Source organism: Mesocricetus auratus, unplaced genomic scaffold, assembly GCF_017639785.1.
Source record: "Mesocricetus auratus isolate SY011 unplaced genomic scaffold, BCM_Maur_2.0 Super-Scaffold_6731, whole genome shotgun sequence".
NCBI lineage: Eukaryota > Metazoa > Chordata > Mammalia > Rodentia > Cricetidae > Mesocricetus > Mesocricetus auratus.
This window is the reverse complement of record NW_024429185.1, coordinates 5,793,421-5,816,209: the sequence shown is the minus strand read 5'-3', so window position 1 is coordinate 5,816,209 and position 22,789 is coordinate 5,793,421. Positions and strand designations below refer to the sequence as shown.

The 22,789-nt window shown below is 44.3% G+C and overlaps 2 protein-coding genes across 9 annotated transcripts in view; one reads left to right on the top strand and one right to left on the bottom strand.

The window, feature by feature from the left end:
- Positions 1–7,780, top strand: part of Sh2d4a (SH2 domain containing 4A) — a 60,007-nt gene extending 52,227 nt beyond the window's left edge. Inside the window, 2 exon segments of the mRNA XM_040742208.1 lie at positions 5,382–5,602; positions 5,994–7,780. Of these exon segments, the coding sequence (XP_040598142.1) occupies positions 5,382–5,602; positions 5,994–6,086 (314 nt within the window). The 3' untranslated portion in view covers positions 6,087–7,780.
- Positions 7,781–14,830: 7,050 nt separating this feature from the next.
- Csgalnact1 (chondroitin sulfate N-acetylgalactosaminyltransferase 1) overlaps positions 14,831–22,789 on the bottom strand; it is a 340,304-nt gene continuing 332,345 nt past the window's right edge. For all 8 annotated transcript variants that reach the window (XM_021230186.2, XM_013117195.3, XM_013117196.3 and 5 more), the window contains 2 exons: positions 19,457–19,538; positions 14,831–16,675 (listed from right to left, as the gene is read on the bottom strand). In XM_021230186.2, coding sequence (XP_021085845.1) covers positions 16,386–16,675; positions 19,457–19,538 — 372 coding nt within the window. In that variant the 3' untranslated portion in view covers positions 14,831–16,385. The remainder of the gene's footprint in view (positions 16,676–19,456; positions 19,539–22,789) is intronic.

Below are 22,789 nucleotides of genomic sequence, written 5' to 3'. Positions count from 1 at the left end.
TATCAAGAGGGCAAATGAGAATGGGCAATGTTAATAATACTAGTCCTGTAACTATGAGGGGAACATTTGAATACCAGCAGAGGCATGTCCCTTTACAAATATTGTTTTCCAGTAGCCTCTCTTTGTCCATATTTTTTGGGAAGCCCAAATGCAGGACTGTAGCACAGATGGCAAAGAAAGAAAGTAAACATGGGAGGACAGATCAGGAAACTGGTAACCTGCAGTCTGGCTCTGGGAAGCTCTGCAATGGCTTCAATGTCCTGTAGCATTGTGACAGCCCCAAGTGTAGCCTGAAATATGTAGAACACAAGTCCTAAGCTGAAACGGCAACCTAGTAGAGTCTGCACATCTAGCTTGACGAAACTAATGTTTCAAGAGAAATGCATCTTCTGGAGGTTGCTCATGGTAGCTATGAGCACTTCCTTGTGAAATAACACATTTGTAAAATTTCATGAGCATAATTCTTTAAAAGCAAAACACAGAGCTGAGGACCCAGAACAGACTCTGATCTTGCAATCTTGGCATTGACATCCTCCCCTTAGCTTGCTTGTTTACAAAATGGAATGATTATAGTACCAGCTCCCCTTACTTAGAACACTTTGAAGTTTAAACAGAAGATAAGCACATTGTACTATCACGGGAAGAGGTATCCTGGTTGAGTGGGTAGGAGCTTGACAATGGGCTCAATGCCTAGAGCCAGTGTCACACTTATGGTCTTCTTAAGGACCCTAAAGTGCTATGTTAATTCTCTGTGAACACAGTTGGAGACGTTTTAAAAATAATTTGCTCATTTTTATTTTACCTATGTGAATGTTTGCCTGCATGTATGCATTTGTATAATACACATGCCTAGTGCCTATGAAGACCAGGAAAAAGTATTAATTAGATGATCTCAGACTGGAATTATAGGGTACTGTGAATTGTTAAATGGGTGCTTGGAGTTACAGATGGTTGCAAGCCATGCCTGTACTGGGAATGGAACTTTGGGTCCTTTGCAACTGCTCTTAATTACTGAGCTATCTCTCCATCCCCTTAAGGCTTCTTTCAGAGTAGTAATATTGCCCTTTTGGAGTATTGCTTTAAGGGCTCAACGAAGCAATACATTGTATCTGTATTTGGTAATCTTTCATTTAACCCAAACATATATTTTCCAGATAGGGGAAGTAGGTTGTATAGCTGCACAGCTGGTGGCATTTTATACAGAAAGACTCATATCCCTTAACTCTATCTATCAATTCTTAAACTACAGGCTTCACAAAGGGGTTGGGGTTAGATGAAGTTGGTTGGCTAGGTCTTTTCCAGGGGTGGGTGCTGGAGATGATGGGTGATGTCCTTCTGTATGCTGTGAATATATGTTTCAGCTCCATCTGTGTCTTGACTCTTTAGGGACAGTTGCTACCCATGAGACCTCACGCAGTGACATCTCACATTTGCCTGCTACTTTCTAGCTAGATTCCACTCTTAAAATACACGGGTAATTTTTTCTGGTAGAAAGCTATCCCATCAAACTCACTGAATAAAAGAAATCTAGCCAAGCATGGTAGCCTATGCTTTAATGCCTGCAAAGGCAGACAGATCTCGGTGAGTTCCAGGCCAGCCTAGGCTGTGTAGAGAGATGCTGTCTCAATAATCAAACCAACAAATGAGAGAATTAAAAGAAATACACCATTTACTTCTTCTGACGTCACAGAGCCCCCTCCTAGGACCTCAGATTGGTTTGGTTTTTTTTTTACAGTGTGTGAAGATTGCTGATTCCCAGAGGCAGCCCTGAAGTGTCATGCCTCTCAAAATTCTTAGAATCTATGAGGACATTGCTCTCACTGCACTGATCAGTATACCTGACTTTGGAACTTGACTTTATACTCAAAACTCTTATCTTCCATGGCCATGGCTCCTCAAAGGTACCCACAGCCCTTGACTCCTGAGGGCTTCTGTGAAGAAACACCTACATTAACCTATGTAGGTTAAAAGATGTAATGCAAGAGCGTGTGCTAAGGAAAGAGAACTGCGTGAGTAAGCAAGTAGAAAAACACCTTCTTGCGCTTGGTCCTCACCTTTGAGCTTGTCCTCACTCCTGTGATATACATGGAGATTGCGTTATGGTCTGGGATTTACTGCAATATCGTTTTATTGTGTTTGGTGTTTTAGGAGATTACATAGTGCTAAGATAGTGTGTAATGGGTGATGATTGCAGAGGTCAGGAGACTTGTAGATACTTTGATTTATTTTTATTAAATCACCTGATTTTAGAAAAAGAATAGCTCAGGTTTCCATGCAAGTTTCCAGAAGAATTTCTTTTAAGGTGATCCATATATTTCTGGACACCACCCATTTGTTATTGACTGTACATATCTCCCCATTCTGTTGAGGGCACTTAGAACTAAAGACTTGGTCTGTCAGTAGGTTTTGGTATAATAAGAAATTGTTTTCCTTAATGCTGCTTTCCCTCCAGACAGGAGTTTAATAAGTCCTTGGTACTAAAGGGAGATTTGCAGTGTCAGTGAAAAATAGCCCTGCCTCCTTAGGAAATCTAATAGGGCGTCTTCAAACTTCTGTCATGGGGTAGTCCTGATAAAGAGAGGTTGCTCGTGGCCTTCTTGAAACTATGGCTTTTATACAATTTGTCCATGGAACAAGAGATGCATAGGAAGGCAAAAGAGACAGTGTAAGCAAGCAGCCTGTGTCTGCTGGGCCATCATTTGAGCTTCTGAACCAAGAAGCTCACTTAGTAACTGTGGGGCCACTGTCGCCCATGTGCCACAAGACCAAGTGCAGAAAAATGACTGACAGGTTGAATGTTCATACTTTGTGTTGCTGTGACCAAAGACACCTGAATGAACACCTGAGAGGAGGTAATATTTACTTCTCATCTTAGAGGGTTCAAGTCTGTTGCTGTTTGGCACCGTGAACATAGGCAGACCATCCTGGTAACAGCAGCATGTGGGGGAAGATCTAGTCTCATGGTAGACAGGAAAGAGAGGAAGAGAAGAAGCAAATGGGCAGCGTGAGACATAGACCCTAGTGACATCCCTCCAGTTACTTCCTCCAGCTGGGCTCTACCTCCCAAAGTTTTACAATCCCCCCAAAGGGCGCCAGCATCCAGGAATTTGAGACATGAACTGGGGTGTGTGGGTGGGGCGGAAGAGGCTATTTCATATTTCAACTATGGTGGGTGTTTATGGTAGACACGTATCAGCAACCTTTCTGAGAGGCATAGCCATAGATCTGGGGTCTCTGGGAGAGATGCCTTGGGTTGCTCTCCTTTTACATGCCATGTCCTATCAGCACTTTCCAGAGCCAGTGATTGACACATGCGCTCATGCTGGGCTTTGGTATAGGATCAGGGTCTTCATCTTCCTCAACAGTGTTGGTGGGTTGACCTTGTCTTGGGGGAGGGATGGGGCTTTTCAGTTTCCTCCCCTTATTAAAGATCTACTTATAGATTTTTTTTAACCTTGTGCTCTGGGTGACTGAGGCTTACTTAATGAGCTAAAAATTTACTAGCAATAAGAAAGGTGATGAAAACCCATTTGCTTTTAACCAGGAAGGCTTCTGTTTGTTTCCTTAATAATCAGAACGTGAATATCAGCAGCAAAGTAAGGGTGGAACACGAGGAGCCAGGAGCTCTGTCTGGTGCAAAGCAGAGTGAAATGGAAAAGAGCATTGCTCCTTCCTCCCAAATCAGAGCCCACGGGGTGATTCAGCAAGCCGTGTTGTTGATTAGTTTCTGTGTGTTTACAATGCTGTCTATTCATTTCAAGAATTACAATAGAACTAAGCGGGGGACTTTGGAACATTAGTCAAACCCTATGAACTGAGAAATGAGAGTGGGAATTCAGGAGATATCTTAATTATACCTCTCATAAAGCCACACACATACATACATACATACATACATACATACATGCATACATACATGACATAAGTAGGTTAAGCTCCATCCTCTCAATGACCAGTGAATACATACAAAGAAGATTAGTTTTATTAGAATTCAGAAGACCTGGGACTGGTACCCAGCACTCAGTAGACCAGAGTATCTCCTGGTTCCATCACTAACTTGCAGGGCCTCCTAGACCAGGCTGTTTCAACTTTAGCACCCACCATTGGTGCCTTGTGCTGGATACTTTTTACAGTACCTGACTGTTTTGTGCACATTAAATAGCAGCCCTGGCCTCTACCCTGTGAAAAGAAGTACCACCCACACCCACAACAACTGTACCAGTTACTTCTTACATCACTGTGAACACGCCTGACAGTAAGAACATAAGAGGGAGATTTATTTGGCCCCATGGCAGAGAAACACTGGCGGTCGGCTCTTCACATCATTTCGGACCAGGAAACACTGGCATGGGAACTATGTGGGGGAAACCAGTCACATCATATTGGATCAGGAAGTGGAGAAAAGAGAATTCTAGCCCTCACTTAGCTAGAGTTTTTCCTCTTTTCCTTCTCATCTACTAGCCAATGGGATGGCGTTACCCAAGTTCAGGGTGGGTCTCTACCCTTCAGTTCCTCCTCTGTGCAAACCACATTAACTTCACGACAGGTGTGGTTTTTCTCCTGTGTGATTCTGTTTGAGAGATACTGTTTAAGAGCAAGTCAGGTCACTTTCCAGACCAGAGTCCTCACTGATAGACAGTGGTGGCCCTAAAAGAGCATCTGAAGTTCACTTCGGAACTGACCAGTTCCAGCACCACCCTCAAGACAATATCCCAGACTGTCGTAAGGGGTAGACAGCTTGTGTCAATCCAAATGGGTCTCTAAGTGAAGCTAATTGTAAATACAGTTCTTTTACTATCTGTCCTAGTTTGCTTCTTTGTTGCTATGATTAAAACCCTGACCAAAAGCAACTTAGGGAAGAAGGCTTATTCCAGCTTGGCACTCCCAAATTGTAATACATCATTGAGGGAAGGCAAGGCAGGAACTTATGGCAGGAATCTAGAAGCAGAAACTGAAGCAGGGACCAACGAGCAATGCTGCTTACCGGCTTCCTCAGTTTGGCACCAGGGAGCAATGCTGCTTACTGGCTTGCTCAGTTTGCTTTCGTATATAACTGAGGACTACTTGCAAGGGCTGGACCCTCCCACATCAGTCGTTACTCATGAAAATGTCCCCACAGACCAACTTGATGATAGAAATTCTTCAACTGAGGGGTCCTTCTTCCAATGTGACCCTATCTTGTGTTAACTTGACAAGACTCTCTGTTTGTTTTGTGTTTGTTCAGTTACCAGATCCCAAGGGTTTTGTTTGTTTGTTTTACTGATTCCCAAGGACCTCAAAATACACATGGAATAGCTCTGCCTGCCACCAGACTCTTCTCATACAGTGAGGGGCAACACAGGACTTTGCTAAAGTGCCTTTTTTGTTTTCCCTTCCCACAGGGATTCTCACACTAAAGAAAGCAAATGAACTTCTGAGCACAGGTGTGCCGGGAAGTTTTCTGATCCGAGTCAGTGAAAAGATCAAGGGCTATGCCCTGTCCTACCTGTCTGAGGAGGGCTGCAAACACTTCCTCATAGACGCCTCTGCCAACTCTTACAGCTTCCTGGGTGTGGACCAGCTGCAGCACGCCACCCTGGCAGATTTGGTGGAATATCACAAGGTGAAGGCACTCATATGCTTGCGTTTTCTTGGGAATTATTGCCCGATAGATGTAGGCATGGCTAGGGTAATGGGACGGTGGCACATAATCCCCCAATAATGAAGACTTTTAGTTCTATGTCCTTTATCATAGTCCCCTGACATATTCAGAGATATCCCACTGGATCTGAGAATACTGGAGATGCACACATACTGGACACGTCTGTGCTTGGTCCTATGCTAGAACCTGGCCTCTAGCAGGAAAGGGAAGCTGCCGGGAGGAAAATCGCTTTTGAGATTGTCATAAGTCAATATAGGTTTGCACAAGCCTAGAGTAGAGGAATGCTATCCCGAGGAGGTACTAAGGGCATCTACCACACAGCTGCCACATGACCCTGTGCTTTGATTGACAGGAAGAGCCCATAACTTCCCTGGGGAAGGAACTCCTGATGTACCCCTGTGGTCAGCAAGACAAGCTACCTGACTACCTGGAGCTCTTTGAGTGACAGCTCTCGTCAAGATCAGCCTTCAGCCAGGTTTTCCTCTGGACAGACACCTTTGAGGTGGACAGCTGCCCGTGATGCCAAAATCACTCTGTGAGAAGCCAACAGTGAACAATGCCTGTGAGGTCTGAACTGAAACCTCGAGTCTGCATGAACGCTGAAGTTCAAGTCAAGGGGATGTGACCTCTCCCCATCCTCATTCTGAAAGGAAAAGGGAGAAGCGTACCCATTTCAACAACATCCTACTATGAAGCATAGGACCTTGAAGGATATGACCATCATGTTGTATATAAGATAAAATAACAAGGGTAAATTGAAGTGTTTTTAGCAGTTAATATGTTACTCTTTAAAAAAACAAAAGAGTGAACTGTTTATGATCTACATGCTCCCTCTTTTGTATTCCATCAAAGGTCTCAGTTACCTACTTATATGAACTTCCATCCTGGCTTTAGAGTGCTGGAAAAAACATCTTCTCTCTCTGGGCTGAGAGTACACTCAAAAGACAACCATTTCTGTATGTGCTGGAGCCAGGATTTAGGAGACAGAAAAGCAAGTCCCAATTGGGAATTAAAAGAGAAGTTTTAACACCTGGGATGAGAGACTTACCATGTACAAAACAACAACAATGGAAAACAACACACATGGTAACAGTAGGGAACCACATTTTATAGCTTGTTCCTCATTTTTCTTTGCCTCCCTTACCTTTATCTGTGAGTAAAAGATGCTGTGATGGCTATGTAAGGAGTCATGTATTCATGCTGCAAAGAGAAGAACAGGGTGAGTGGTTTGGATACCACCTAATGAGAGTTGCATTGTGTCCCAAGCCAGAGATACATGAAGTACTGACCTCCCTGTACATGGGTGTGATCTGATATAAAAGTCATGTCTTTGTGGTTAAGATAAGTAGGGTAGCCCTGACTCTAAAGACTGGCATCTGTACAAGGAAGAGGGATTTAGAAATAGACACACAGAAAGATGAAGGCTGAGAGACCACAGAAACAGAATGAGTGATGATGTAGCTGTGATCAAGTGATGCCAAGAACTGTGGAAGACAAGAGTACTCAGGGTAGATTCTCCCTGAAACTCTAGAAGAAAAACACGTGGCCTTGCTTCTCTTGCTTGCGCCATTATTTCAGCCTTCTGGCCTTTAGAACTGTGAGATAATACATGTCAAAGTCCCTGACTATCTGGTAACTTTTTACAGCACTCTCAGAAAGCTAGTGTAAGAGTTTGTGTAATCACGGATGCCACACACGTTTCATGGACTTGTTTCTTGTTACAGTCTGCACCCTCACAATGAAATAAAACTTGGAGATGCGAAGAACATTCCAAGTAATGCTGTCTAGGTTGGGGACACAGATTTATTCAGTCAGGAATCTCTGGCCCTGCGTCATCCTTAACTCAAATGTCCAGCCATCCTTAGCTCAGATCAATGAGGTGGGGCCAACCTTGGGATGATGGGTGACCAAGGAGTCTGTGAGTTATGTACTGTCATTTTTCCTGGGAGGGAGGAACTTTACCCACAGCTAAGCCTATCTGTGCTAGCTTTCTTTTAACTTGTCTTTTAACCAAAATAGAATGGTTCTATAGTTGTTGTTGTGTGCATCAGTCAAATGCACAATATGCCAATGTAGAGGCTGATGTGCACTCCAATGAGAAACTTTGAAATTCAGATTATAGTCAACTGTTTCTTGAAACATTCCATGTGGTTTGTACTGTTTAATCTTTATAAGATCCACCTTTTAGCTTTGTGTCTATGACTCAACAGTCATGAGATTACTCAGAATCTTCGCTGTGTTATCATCTCTTCCCACTATTTTCCTGGTCCTCTTGAATGGGCCCTTTACCTATCTGCATTAGTCACGTTTCTTATTTCAGCCACAAAAGTACCTGACAACGGCAACTTAAGGAAAGAAGGGTTTATTTTGGTTCATACTGTGAGAGTGCAGTTCATCTGATGGGAAACCCACGGTGGCAGGAGCCTGCCACAGCTGGTCACACAGAACCCACATTTAGGAAGTAGATAGAGATGAATGGTGTTCTGCACACTCTCTCTTATTTTATTCCGTCTGGGATCCCAGCCCATGGGATGGTGCTGAGATACTTATGGAGGCAGTAAGAATGGCTGAATCTAAATACATCTATTTGTGTTAAGTGATCGGAAGAAGATTAAGAAAGAAGTCAACCCAGTTAACCTAGTATAATTGCAGGAGGAGTCGATTTGAGCTCTGTACTGTTTTATCTGTGTTTAACACACAGAGGAGTAAATGTTCTAGTGTTTGGTGAGACAGTGGCCAGGAGGAATAATGAAATTCTGAGGGCAGGAAAATGATTTGCAGAATTGGGAATTTCAACTAAATGGGCTGAGGGAGCCTGTGCGCTCATCCTCACTGTTATGGACGTGTCTGATACTACGTATGGTCCGAGGTGAAGTCCAACCCTGGCCCTGGCCTCCTCTTCTGTATGTCAAAAAGCCTAGATACCTGACCATTCTGCTCAAGGTTTCTTGGTCTGTTGTAGAGGTTTCTAATCTCAGGGGTTCATGTCCATGGACACTAGTGTCTTGGGCTAGAGCCAAGTGCCAGCCCTTGTCCACTTTGGTTCTTCTTTCCATCATTACGATTCAGGAAACTACCTGCGGCAGTCATCTCTGATTTTCTGGCCTTTATATTACTATGGCAAGCTAGATCAAACATTACGTAGGCTAAGGAAGCACACAGGAACAATTAAGACAAAACAAAACAAAGAGGCACGCCATGAACATGTCCCCCAAAATATCTCAGGGCATCTATACCCAGAATTACCTACTTGAGCCAAGGTTTTGCTTTAGATGTTCTTTGATGGACTAGCATTGTTCTAGTCTGTTTTCATGATATACACCATGGCCGAAAGCAACCTGGGGGAGAAAAGGATTCACTTGGCTTACACATCCCAATCATAGTCAGTTACTGAAGGAAGTCAGTGCAGGAACTGAAGCAGTTGGCAGTGAGCAACGCTACTTACTGGCTTCTTCTCAGGCTTCCATTCATCTACCTTCTTTTTCTTTTTCTTTCTTTCTTTCTTTTTTTTTTTTTTTTTGGTTTTACAAGACAGGGTTTCTCTGTATTATTTTGGAGGCTGTCGGTCCAGCCTAGCCTCGAACTCACAGAGATCCGCCTGCCTCTGCCTCCCGAGTGCTGGGATTAAAGGCGTGCGCCACCACTGCCCGGCTTCAGCTACCTTTTTTATACCTCCCAGGATCCTTTTCCCAGACCTGGCCAGAATCACAGTGATTTGGGCCCCCCCACTTCAATCACCAATCAAGAAAATACCCGATAGACTTTACCTACAGACCTATAAATGGAAGCTTCTTCTTAATTAAGACATATGTGTGACCCTGCCTGTATTGTAATTTGGGGCTTCCACTGTTTTAAGTACAGAATATTGCAGCCACTCCACAGTAACACTGCCATGTTAATTCTATGTTCTACTGTGACTACTCCACAGTAACACTGCCATGTTAATTCTATGTTCTACTGTGACTATTCCAAAGTAACACTGCCATGTTAATTCTATGCTCTACTGCAATTGGCCCCACAGTTAAATTTCGAGTTTGTCTGGGGGGTGGCGAGTAACTTGTCTCTCTATGCAAAGGCTTACTTATGTTTCTCAAGATTGAAAACTATCAAGGGACTTAGGTGATGAAAAATTTCTCCCTTTAATGTATGATAAAATATATTATTGGATAATGAAGCAGCTTGACATAGCAGAAAGAAAAGTCCAGCAGGCTTGGGTTTGTGTCCTGCCTGTATCATCAATTATCTTTGTGGAATCATAGAAAGGAAATAAATTGCTGAATCTGCATGAACTTCAACTTCTAAAATGAGTTAGTGAAGTCACCTGGGTTCTGGAGATTAGAAAAGAGTTATGTTAATTGTCCAGAATTGCAAGAGCTCTTGCAAGTGCAAGCACTCCCCGTGAGTTTTCCTTTATTAACCCAGCTTATATAACCAATGGGTCCTGCATCCCAGTGGCCACTTTCCTGGATTTTGGGGAAATATTTGAAGGGGACAAGGGAAACTTTTAAAATGTTGAGGATATAATGATCCATACAGAGCACTAGGTAGTTGACCTAAAGTGAGATGGAACAGTTAGCTTGGGATTTCAAGTGGCAAGGGAAGGGAGGAATATTTCCTAGTGATTTTGACAACCCAAAGGTGGGCAGTAGCCATCTTTTTTCCCTAAATTGGCAGTTGCCAAATAGACTCAGTGGCCTAGACATTCCTGATCATAACCTCCAAGTTACCACCTCCTTTGTGAAGAGACTTATGAATTTGCAACGGACTCTGCCTATCTCCTTGTTAGGCCAGGTCATGCCAAGACTGCACACTGTGCTACTGGTGCAGATTAGATCCAGTGCACGAGTCTCCCTGAGTCAGTTGTATGGTTTCCTCAGTGCAAAAGTTGTTTCATTTTCAAGTCTTCCCAGGAAGTCAAAATCCTAGTAAGATCCCTGCCCCAACACTGTGCCACAACCAAAGTGGCAACACAATCTTCTCCTTGGGGGTCTTTCTCAATGGTGTGAAAGACTGTTACACAAGTTTCTCACCCAGGCCACTCTGGATATTCCTGACAGCCCGCCCCAAACACACACACAGTGGGTGTCATCTTTATATGGCTCAATGTTATATGAGAGTAGTTACAGGGGATAAAAGAAGAGAAATTGAAAAAAATCCTTCAGGTTTGGTTTAAATATAATTTGGGCAATATTCTATTTTTTGTTCGTTTTCTCTTTGTTTCAAACATTTGAATGCATTTAAAATGGCTTCTTTAAGACCTCGATGGACAAGGATGCTTATTGTAGGTTTTCAGCATGGATAGGCTGAGATTGGTGGTAGATTTGGAAGTTGAAAGGACTAAGATCTGAGGTAGAGGCAGCCACCAGAAGCTTATGAATATCTCATTCCTACCTAATGTGTGGTTGCAGAAGAAGAATGAATTCAGTTCTCCTAACCACCCATGTCAGATTCACAGACATTTGCTTATTTCTGGCAGAGCATCGTCTTTCCTGCCACCCAACACACACAGACACACACAGACACACACACACACACACACACACACACAAACACAAACACAAACACAAACACAAACACACACACACATATATCCTGGCCCTTGATAAATGTGGAGGAAACAGTGGAGGCAGGAGTAGAGCCTGACTTCTCTCTCTAATAGTGTCTTGCCCTCACAGGCTGAGACACCACGGTCTCCCTTCCTATTACCTCTCCCATGGTCTCTTTCCCCTTCTAGCATTGCCAACGGATAAGTCCCAGGGGATGCTGGGATTGACTTCTGCAGAGGGCACCTTCAAAGGCTGAGTAAAGCAGAACCATTTAAAAAGATATTTCTATGGACAGGAAATAACATATTCTGTGTGCTGGGAAAAAATCCCCCAAACAACTGGCAGAGACCCCATCACTTTTTGGCAGCAACAACAAAGCCTGAGTCTTGCCAAGAGAAACAGCTTTGAATGATAACACACAGCCAGTCAGAATGTAACCACAGGGAGCTCAGGCATCAATGCGCAGGGGAGCAAAGCCCAAGGTCATTGTCTCATCAGCAGCTCCCAGGAACACAAGGAGCCCCCATTTGACCTTCCACATGAGCATCTTTAAACCCCAACATTCGGGGTCCTGCTTAAGAGCCTGGTCCTAAGGCTCCACACTCAAACACAGTGCCAGCCCAGCTCATCTGTCAGCAGCCGGAGAGATGCAGGTGGCTCGATTGGGTAGCTCTTCCTGGTCTGCTGTGCCAACAAGGTGCACTCCTCTGGGTCTCTTCTGTGGGAACAGCACCAAAGGGGGCTGAGGTCTAGACTCGTCTGACTCAAATGTCTTCCCCTGGGGCCTCATACCACATGGAGCTTGCCTCAGGGTGGAATGTTGACATGAAGGCTTGGAGTCAGTTTATGAGCCAATCTCTCCACAGTTCTTGGCCTCAACTGTCTGCACCTGGAAAATGGAGTTCCTACACTAATCGCCTTAGAAGTTATTCTGAATGTAAAAGTTTTTGCCCAACTGTCTCATTAGCCCTAGATTACTAAGCACTGAATTGGAATTGAAGTTGGTAGCTATGTATTGTACTTTATATTCCTATTGAAACTTTTCTTTCACAGACTTTTCTGAACAGCAAAACAGGACAAAGGTTCACAGTGGCTTCATAATCTCAAATGGATGGCCCACAGTGGCCCCCTGATTTTATGTCCAAGATGTGTGGGACATACTGGGAAGCTCAACACTGTCCAGAGACAGTGTAAACAAATCCTATGTGCTGCTCAGGTCATAAGTATCTGCATTAACTCATCTAACCACAAAGCAACTGTAGGCTGTAGAAGTGATTGTATTCATCGCCCTAAAGTAAGAAACTGGGGCACACAGAGACATGGAATGACTCATCTTAAACCATGTGTGTTCTGAGTGTAAGGATGAGAACTTAGGTCCCAGTGGTCTCAGTGCAGAAGTTGTAACACTACCACACGGGCCCAAGCCCTGGGATGATTGGATGAAATAATAGAGGGATTTTCCTGAAACAAAGAGTTAAAATTCTGGAAGCTACTTTTAGTGTGGAAGAAGGAAAGATATCCATACTTATAAACCCAGGGTCTCTCTCTCTTTCTCTCTCTTTCTCTCTCTTCTCTCTCTCTCTCTCTCTCTCTCTCTCTCTCTCTGTCTCTGTCTCTGTCTCTGTCTCTCTGTCTCTGTCTCTCTATCTCTCTCTCTGTCTCTCTGTCTGTGTGTGTGTGTGTGTGTGTTTGTTTGTTTGTTTATGTCCCGTGTGCTAGAAAGCACAAGACTGGACAGATCCAGCACAAGGACATTAGTATGTCACTTGGAATCACTATCTGTTGACAAATATTTAACAAAAGGCTAGATTGGTGTGGTGGTTAGAGGTTGAGGGCCTGATCTGTAGCGTTAAGTGCCAGTTCCCTTTCAAGATCAAATCTGTCATCATCAGAGAAAGACTTGGGAAGAGCTGGTCAGAGCTGTTACACAGCAGCTCCAGTCATAGTACTTGGTTGGGACCCCACACATATTAGAAGGTAACTGACTGCTTACTAAGCCACTTAGTAAGGACAAGGAATAGAGTAAGTATCATGAAACTACAAGGGACCTTTGATAAGCCAGGCATCTGGTAGTGCCCTTTCTTTGCAAGAGGTAATGTGCCTGAGTCCTTCCGTGCGGGTTCATTTCTGCTTTCCTTTGCTGTGTAAGGTTGAATTTCAGCCCCTTGTTTAGGTTTAGAGAAGCCTCCCCATCCTTCATTCACATAAGTCTGGGTTTAGAGCTCCCTGTAGGTGGACAGGAAGCAAAGAGAGCTAGGAAGATTCCAGAAGACCAGTCTTCCTCATCTTCCTCCACCAAAGTCCTCACTTCCTGACTTTCTACCACCACCAAATGTCATACAAATGAATGCCTGGAGGAATAAATCCGTTAAGGAAGTCAGAGACCCCGGGATCCAATCACTCCCCAAGACCCCATCCACTGGCAGCCACATCTTCAACAGATGAGCCTTCAGGAGACATTTCAAACAGAAACTGCAGCTAAGCTAAGCTTCAAGAGGAAGAAACTGTTTTCCTGTCCTCTTCAGTTGCTCTCAGTGACTTTTTTTTTTTTTTTTTTTTGGTTTTTACGAGACAGGGTTTCTCTGTATTGTTCTGGAGGCTATCGGTCCAGCCCGGCCTCGAACTCACAGAGATATGTCTGCCTCTGCCTCCTGAGTGCTGGGATTAAAGGCGTGCGCCACCACCGTCCGGCCGCTCTCAGTGAATTTTTAAAGTAGGTTTTTTTTTTCAAGTTATCATACAAAATAATGGGCTTCATTATGAGCCCTCAACATGTGTGCACACACTGGGTAACTTCTTCTATTGCTTTCCACTTTATTTCCACTGAACCTGGAACTTGCTGATTCAGCCCGGCTGGCTTGACACAGACCTCCAGAACACTCCCAGCTCTGTTTCCTTTGACACAGTATTGGGCTAGAGGGGACCTGAGCTCACTTTACCCACTGAAGCTTTTTTCTAGTCCTCTCAGCAACCGTAAAAATAAATTTTTAGCTAGGTATGCTTGTGCGCAACTGTAACCTAGGCACGGGAGAGTCTGAGGGTGAGTTTCAGGCCATTCTGGTTGACAAAATGAGACTTTGTCTCAAGAAACAAAAGTCTTCTTCAGTGTCATGGGCATCTGTAATGGATACATTGTGAACAAGTTCAAATTCTGACCATCCTGGAGTCATCCAGGGGCTGCAACAGCAAGAGACAGGGGAATGTTTGAGAGCTGCCTCCACCCTGTGAGAATATCAGCAACAGTCAGTCCCACATCCATAAGGAACAGTAGCCACGTGCCCTGAAGGCTCTGCGATCACAGAGTATGTGCAAACTGCAAAGGCAGCATGGAGAGGGATTTCAGAAATCATTTTTCAGTTTCATCTAACTAAAAATTAGCATGAAATGTCAAAACCTTCCTTCTATCGCAGTGGTTCTCAGTCAGGGGGGCATGCTCCCATTCCTTGAGTATTTGACTGGAGACATCCTGGTCATCAAAAACGGACTGGGAGATGCCCCAGGCATTCACTGTGTACAGGGACTGTAGGGATGTTCTACAGGACAGTCCTCTACCCCAGGGAGTGACCAAGCCTCAAATGTCATTAGGGCTAACACTGGGAAGCCCTGGTATATGCACAAAAGAATTTTCTCAAACTCAAGTGCATTCTTATTTCAGGAAGAAGTGAAATTCTCAAATTTTATTAGCTGTGCAATGCCACCTTTCATTCTTGTCACATGTTTTAATTAAACTTTATAAACTACCAGTACAAATCAATATGATGCTTTTTTTTAAACACACAGCTTGAGTGTTCTTGAAGCGTTTAGACAATGAATTCACTGTGGGCAAACAAGGCACGGAGACAGAGGAGGTAATTAGCTCATGCATCTGGTGCTGGCTAATAAATAAATAATTTGCACATGGATGTAGAAACCACTCAATGTTACCCATATTTTTTTTAAAGAGTTTGAAGTTGTAAGAAAATGTAAGCTTCAGAAGCCTCTTGGCAACCAGGTAACATTGCTTATTTGAAAAATGAGTTGATTCCACATAGCCAGGAGTAAGTGAAAAATGTAGCAAAATCTTCCATCTCACTGGACTGATGGACTGGTCTTTCACAAAATAGATGTATATTTTTCCTGCATTTTCTTCTTATGGAAGCCAGAGACCAGAAAAAGCACCCTGCTTTGAAAAGCGATTGTTTGGTTCATAACTTTGGTTTATTCAAACAGGTAAGAAAGTGGTCCCCATTTCTCCAGAGGAGAAAGTATATTCTCCAGTAATGATACTAAATCTTAGTGTCCTTTTTTGTGAAGACAAAAGTTTCTTTTCCTTTCTCCAGTGTTTGGTCATTCCTCTTCTAACAGTCCTAATAGTTTCCATATACCTTTTGCTCTGCAGCCCCACACAGCCTTATCTTTATCTGAGTTTGGCAAGTCCTCAGGTTTGCTGTCAGAAGCTTGCAGCTGAAGGTTCTGGTCACATACCTCTATAGGTACCTTCTTGCCAGCAGTGGTGGTGCATTTCTGTAAGTTTAGCACCCAGGCTGTTGAGGCAGAAGGACACGATTTCAAAGTTAGTTTGGACTCCGTGTTTTTTCTTCAAATAAACAAACCAACACAAGATAAAAATAAATCTTAAAAATCATAAAAGTGTATATACTACAATGTGCTCCTACTAAGGCTTGCAAATAGGTAATTAAATAAACATAATACAAGAAAAAGTACATTTTTAGAATATTCTGTAAAAGATAACAGAAAAGAGGGGTTTTTTGGTTAATATTGGGGGATGACAGTACTGACAGTTTGTTTCCAGGTCCTTTTATTTTGCTCACTGTCCCCTGGAGGGTGTTCATGTCTGATCCACATTTCTCACAGTCCTCTGCTCCTTCTGAAGCTTTGATAGTCCTGAATACCAAAGCTCTCTGATGGAACCATTCCCAAGAAGAGAAGTTCTCTTCTAGGGAACTTTTTGCAAAGCTGGTCTGAGGTTGTGAATATTTCAGTGAGCAGGGACAGAGAGATCATTTTCCTGTAAATACAGTCACTGTCACCATCCACAGAGTCAACAGAAACCGGAGACTCTCTGCTTTCATCTCTTTTATTCATCCGTCAGATTCTTTGTTGCCCTTTGTGGAAGTCTATACTTTGCTGCATCTACTTTTTCAGTAAGTGCCTAAGGCAAACAGCTTCAATGTTTCCACTAATCTGCACCTGGGAGATCAGGTCTTTTTACTGACTGCCTTCTGCTTCTGTTTGCGAAGGTGAGCCTCTATTTCATGCCGGAAGACAAGCATCCCCAGCTGCCCATGGGATGCCTCATTCATGGCCTTGGATTGCATGCACATCTTGTACTGCTCAGGGGTCAGTTCATCCATGCAGTGCTTCTCATGCCAGAGGTGGAATAGTCCCCGTACAGGCGTGCGGACCACTATGAGGTTGCTATGTAGATACTTCCGATACAGGTGCACATCTTCACCACCCCAGCCTTTGATGTCTAGGTCGAATCCACCTGTGGGAACAGAACATGCTATTGAATTGTGTGGCACACACTCAGCTCCCATTGACTTTTCATCAAGAGGCATATAGGAGTACTTGCTTTGTAAGAATGAGAAACTGGGTTCATCCCCACTGAACATAGCATGAAAAAATTTAAACCCCGAGAGTAGATACCTGAAATGGTGGCATGCATTTGCAATTGCAGCTCCAGGGTGGCAGAGACAGGTGGATAACTGAGGCTCGCTGGTCAACCAACCTAGCTGGTTTGACAAGTTCCAGGCCAATGGGAAACTCTGTCTCCAAATCAAAAACATGGATGACATCCGAGGAATGATATTTGAGGTTATACTCTGTCTTCCATGTCCCCATACACACAATAAGTGTTCAGGGGAGGTGACATTTGAAGCACCATCCATCAAGTTCCCAGTTGTCCATCTGGGTAAGAGACTTTGATGGGTGTGGCCAACAGGAATAATCTTCATGGCGCACCATGAAAACTTCTTTAGTAACAGGATGCTGAACCGGATTCTAAGATTGGACTGTTTGAAAGAGCCATCAGAAGTACTAATGAGTAGCTTTGGGCCAGGGTTAAGAGCTTCAACAGCATCCCTCCTGTTGGGCTTGACACGTTGCAACAGAAACCCTGTATTTCTGTCTTGGTGTGACTCCTTCTGTCCCTGCACCCTGTCCCAAACATTCTCATGTGACCTCTGTATCCCTGCCCCCAGGCCCCAGATACACTGCTCTGATCAATGCCAACTAACCAATCCTCAGTGGTGTTGGTTTGATCACAGGCCAGGCAGGCAGAGTTTGGATCCATTTTTCCTAGCAAAGTTGTTACTGAACTTGTCAAGTTGTTTTCCTGAGACAGCATCTTGCTGTATTGCCCAGGCTGGCCGTGAATTTTCATTTCTACTGTCATTACCTCTTAAATATAAGGACTACAGGAATGAGCCTACGTGATGGTACCTGCCAAAAGTTTTTTTTTAATCCTTCAATGAAGCAGATGTTATAACCAAACAAGCTAGAATTTACTAAGAGTTTGACTTGATCAACTAAAGTTTATTATTGGCCCCAGCATCTCTTATTAATTACCAAGGCCACAAGAAACTTGCAAATAAGGACACGGTTTCAAAAAAATGGCATCCAAGAGGACTGAGAAGCTCTGAGGTCATGGCAGTGGCCCCTGAGGAGTAACACTCCCCACATCTCATTGTACTCCACTTATTGAAAGTATAGTGACAACTCTACCCCACTTATGGAAAGTATAGTGACATCTCTATCCCACTTATTGAAAGTATAGTGACATCTCTACCTCACTCATTGAAAGTATAGTGACAACTCTACCTCACTCATTGAAAGTATAGTGACATCTCTCTTCAGAGAACCCAATGCAATATGAATCCAAAAGTGAAAAATATGAGAGTCCTCACACCATAATACCATCTCCCTCTGCACACAAAGCAAGAAACGAACAGTTTCTTGGAATGGGGATTATTTTTAAAAATTGAATATTATTTTTGGGAATCTGATATGCAGAGTCCCCTTGAGATATGAAAGAACACCTGTTTGATCTTCAGAGTAGCTGCCACTCAAGACCCAGCACTCTGGCATTCTGATGCCTCCCTAGGGACACAAATCCAAGCTCTGTGACATTAGTTTCATTTTAATCTGGTGATTTCTATGGAACAAAACATACCTGAGCCTGCTTCTGCTACCTGCTTTCAAAATGGGAAGCTTTAGGCTCAGACCTGGGAGAGGGGCATGGAAGAGAGAAGGATGGGAGGGGCATGGAGGAGAGAAGGGCAAGGCACCTGAGAGGCCTGGAGAGGAGAGTCTCTCCATTATTTGCCAGAGATAGGGACTTCTTCAGAGCCCAAGCCAAGGTTAGGTTTGGCCCTGTTCCTTCTTGCCCTAGCCGTGTATAATCTTCCACTTACTGTGAGGCTTCAGGAGGCTCCTTGGCCTCTGAGCGCTTTGGTCTGTTCTGCTGAAACCCATTGACCTTTCAGTTCTGAATTCTGGAACCCTGCAGGCAGACTTGTAGGTATTTGTAAATATATTCATTTAACCTTCTATGTGTATATACATGTCTATACATGCCTGTGTACATTTTCATGTGTGCCTCAGTATATGAATATGTAAATGTATGCATGCCTGTGTTCAAGCATGCCATTCTGTATCTATGTGGCTATGCATCCTTGTAGGTCTGTGTATGTACATGTGTGCCTGTGTTCAAACATGTGCCATTCTGTATCTATGTGGATATGTGTGCATGTGTGTCTCTGTGTGTGCATGTGTGTCTGTGTTCAAACATCTGTCATTGAGCGCTTGTGTATACGCATGTCTGCATCTCCATGTCCACGCATATCTGTGCGTCCAGATGTGTAGAGATGTGTTCATGTTGACACAACTGCTTACTCAGAGATTAAAGTGACATATGGGACTTTAAATAAAGGTCACCAGAATGAAACATGGGTCTTCTTTGCATATGCACTTCCCAGATTCCCCTCTTTCTCCTCATGCCTGGAGGCTCACAACGTCCCTATGAGTGGGCTCCACAGCAAGAACGCACAGAGGAGGAGGCACCACAGATCGTGCTTGAACGCTGCCGTTGCAAATCCCTGAGTGTTACTGGGTACACCTGAGGGGGGATAGTGTGTATGACAGGGTCCCAAGAGCTGCCTCCTGCCACCTGAGGGGCAGCACTGTTTGGTGACATGGCAGGGGAACTTGCTCAAGGCCTGCAGGACAGTGGCCTCCAGGTGGCAGTAGACTCGAAGTTTTATCTTACCTATGTTGATGAAATCCGAACGGTACTGACAAGTCATCCCAAATCCAAAGTCCCGCCAAAATCCAGTTTCCTTCTTTATGACCTGCAAGGAAAAAGCTGTCAGAGGGAGTATACAAAGCTGATGTTCACACACTTAGGTGCTCAATATTGAGCCCCCCCCACCAACAAACAGGCAAGATGCAAGTGTGTGTGTGTGTGTGTGTGTGTGTGTGTGTGTGTGTGTGTGTGTTTACCAAAAAGAATTACAATAAGCTAAGCCCAAATTGGGGCCTTGTGATTTTTGGCACCTCTGGACAGGATGTTTTTAGGGTGTAGGCATGAAAACATGCACACACTCTCTCACACACAACCAAAAACAACCCCAGAGAGCTCTGAGTGGTGCCATGGAAAAGCCTGCTACATGTCTGGCGCCTGCTCCTGTTCGGTGCTAAGGAGAAGTGAGGTGGGTCCCTTACACAGGCCTGGGCACGGAGCCAGCAGAGGGCTCAGGAAGTTGAGACAAGGCCTTGGAACCACTTAGAATTCATAGTCCAACTACAGGGGAAGAGAAGCTCACTGGCCCCACTGCCTCTGGCTGGCTGAGGACAGGGGTAGCTCTAAAGGATGAAGCTGCTCCAGAAAGTTCCTGCTCGGAGTGCTGCAGGGTGGCCAAGAGGCTGTCCAAGCAGTGACTGAAAAAAATCAGAGCAACACATTTCTGTTCGGTTTCTTCCTTGGGAGAAAATGTCCAGCAAATTTGCTGAATCAACAAAACTTAAGAAAAAAATAGAAGATGGGTGGTGGTGGCACACGCCTTTAATCCCAGCACTCTGGAGGCAGAGGCAGGTGGATCTCTGTGAGTTCCAGGCCAGCCTGGTCTACGGAGGGAGTTCCAGGACAGCCTCCAAAGCCACAGAGAAACCCTGTCTCAAAAAAACAACAAAAAAAGAGCTGGCCATGTGCACACACAAGCATGCACACATGCGCACACAGGTGCACACACATGTACTCACAGACACATATACATAGACTCACACAGACACACATGCATACAGGCATGTACACACAGATTTGTCAGAAGCAATTCTGGAAACAGGTTTGAAAGCCTTATAGCTATTTTTCCCCATGAACTTTGTAGTTCCCATAGAACATAGGAATTCCCTTCCCTTGGGAGAGGGAGAGAGAGGGACCAGGAGAGTCCCTGTGACGAAAGCCTGGATCCGTCTGCTGCTCACTTGTAACAGCTCATGAGAAACTAAGGGCGGGCCTGTCACAGCTCCACTACGGGCTGACCACTCTTCACTTTGATTTCAAGCCCCTGTTTTCCTTCCTATGCAATTAAGCCAAATCACAGCTGAAGAGTCTACCAGCTCATTGATTGCATCACTGTTAGTCTATGTTCTAGAGCCTTTTCACAGCCTAAATTATATTTGATAAATGTTTCGCAAAGCAGTGAATGAATCTTAAAGCATTCTTTTATCCCAGAAGGCAATATAGTGTGCAAAGGCTATGTCGTGCTATGGGCACCAGACCTTGTTCGTGGTGAGGCTCCTTAACAACCTGTCAAGGAGTGGGAGAGACTCAGGAAGTCCCACAGACCCTTCTCCAAGGATTTACATGTAGCTCATGGTTGCTGGGAGAGGAAAAGAGATCTTTACCATTGGTGTAGACACTGGTAAGTTGCCCACACTCCTGTAAACAGTGCCCACCTGTGCCCCTCCAAGCAACCCTGGTGAAACTCATCAGGCCACCAAACAATGATGTGTGCGAAAGTAGGAGGCAAACACTTTGGAAAGGACTGCGTAAAGCAGGCAAGTCTGGAGACTCCACTCAATAAGTTTTCAATGGACTCTGCTCCTTCTCCATCAATGAGGTAAACTTTTTCTGTTGCAGCTAATGGCTTAGTATCTATTGTCCAGGGTTCTAGGTATCTCACAGACGTGGAGTTGCAACACGAATAATATAAACCTAGAGACAGATATTGGGACTCAAGCTGAGGGTCAGGCAAGCAAAGCAGTCAGCCACTAGCTCTTACCTCTACCTCGGACTGAAAGGACCAATTGCCTCATGAGACCCTTGACTTCTTCCTTGTATACCTCTCAAATCCTGGAAGTAAAGGTGTGGGATCCCAAGTGCTGAGATCTTTGTGTGAGCTGGTTTTCATTTAGACTGGATCAATTTTGTGTAGCTCAGTGTGGTCTTGAACTAAGAGAGATCCGTCTACCTTTGTCTCCTGAGTCCTGGGATTAAAGCTGTGTACAACCACCACCTAGCTTCTATAGCTAAGTAGTGTGGTTGCTGGGATTAAAGATATCTATCACCGCTAGGTGGTGGTGGCCCATGCCTTTGATCCCAGCACTCAGGAGGCAGAGGTGGGCAATCTCTGTGAATTCGAGACCAGCCTGATCTACAGAGTGAGTTCCAGAAACGCTGTCTCGAAAAACAAGCAAACACAAAAGGTGTGTATCACCATTGCCCACCTCTATGGTTTGTGGCTAGCTTTGCACTCTGAGCAGTTTCCAGACAGGGAGAACAATTGTCTCTGAGGATTTGTGGAGCTAGCCGGATCACCTTTTAGTCTGAAGTAGATGAAAGAGCTAGTGGGAGGCTGCTTTGCTTCTCTCATCTTTCAGATTGAACCCCAATATCTGTTTCTGGGTTTTTAGTATTCGTGTTACATGGAGAGGAAGAGAAGCGCCAGCATCCAAACTTCAAATATTTGACAGTACTCTACACAGGATTTAAAAGAGACAGCTCCCTCCTGAAAGAGCTATCAGGAGACCTGAGGAGGAAGCATGCATGTGCTCCCAAGAAGCCATTGTATCAAGATTCTGGGCTAAAATCAATGTTGTGTTGAAGGACATAAGGAATGGTGATCCTGACCTGGAGAAGTGTGACAGCAACACATGGATTTATGGCCATAGGTTGAGGTATAGAAACAGTTATTAAGTTGGCTTTAAAGCCAGTAAGCCACAGAAAGCCACTCTGGGAAGAAGTCGTTGAAATATAGTCTTTTGTGGAAACTGACATGGTTGTGTCACAGCATGTAATTTCAGGGGAAGATGGATTTCACTTTATTAGAGGTTCCACCACCATAGCTGGGCCAAGTTACTAACTGTTGCTCTCCAGTGTTGCCTTTGGAGAGCAGCCTGGCAGAAATGAATGCTTTTATTCTCTCCTCATGGGATGGCATCAGGTTACTTCTGAAGACCTTACAAGAGCCACAGAGGGGTTTGAATCTACCAGCCAGGCCTGCTTGCCTCCTCTCTTATCCCCTTGGAGCCTCTACAACACTGGTTCTCAATCTTCCTAATGCTGCGACCCTTTAATTCAGTCCCTCATGCTGTGGTGACC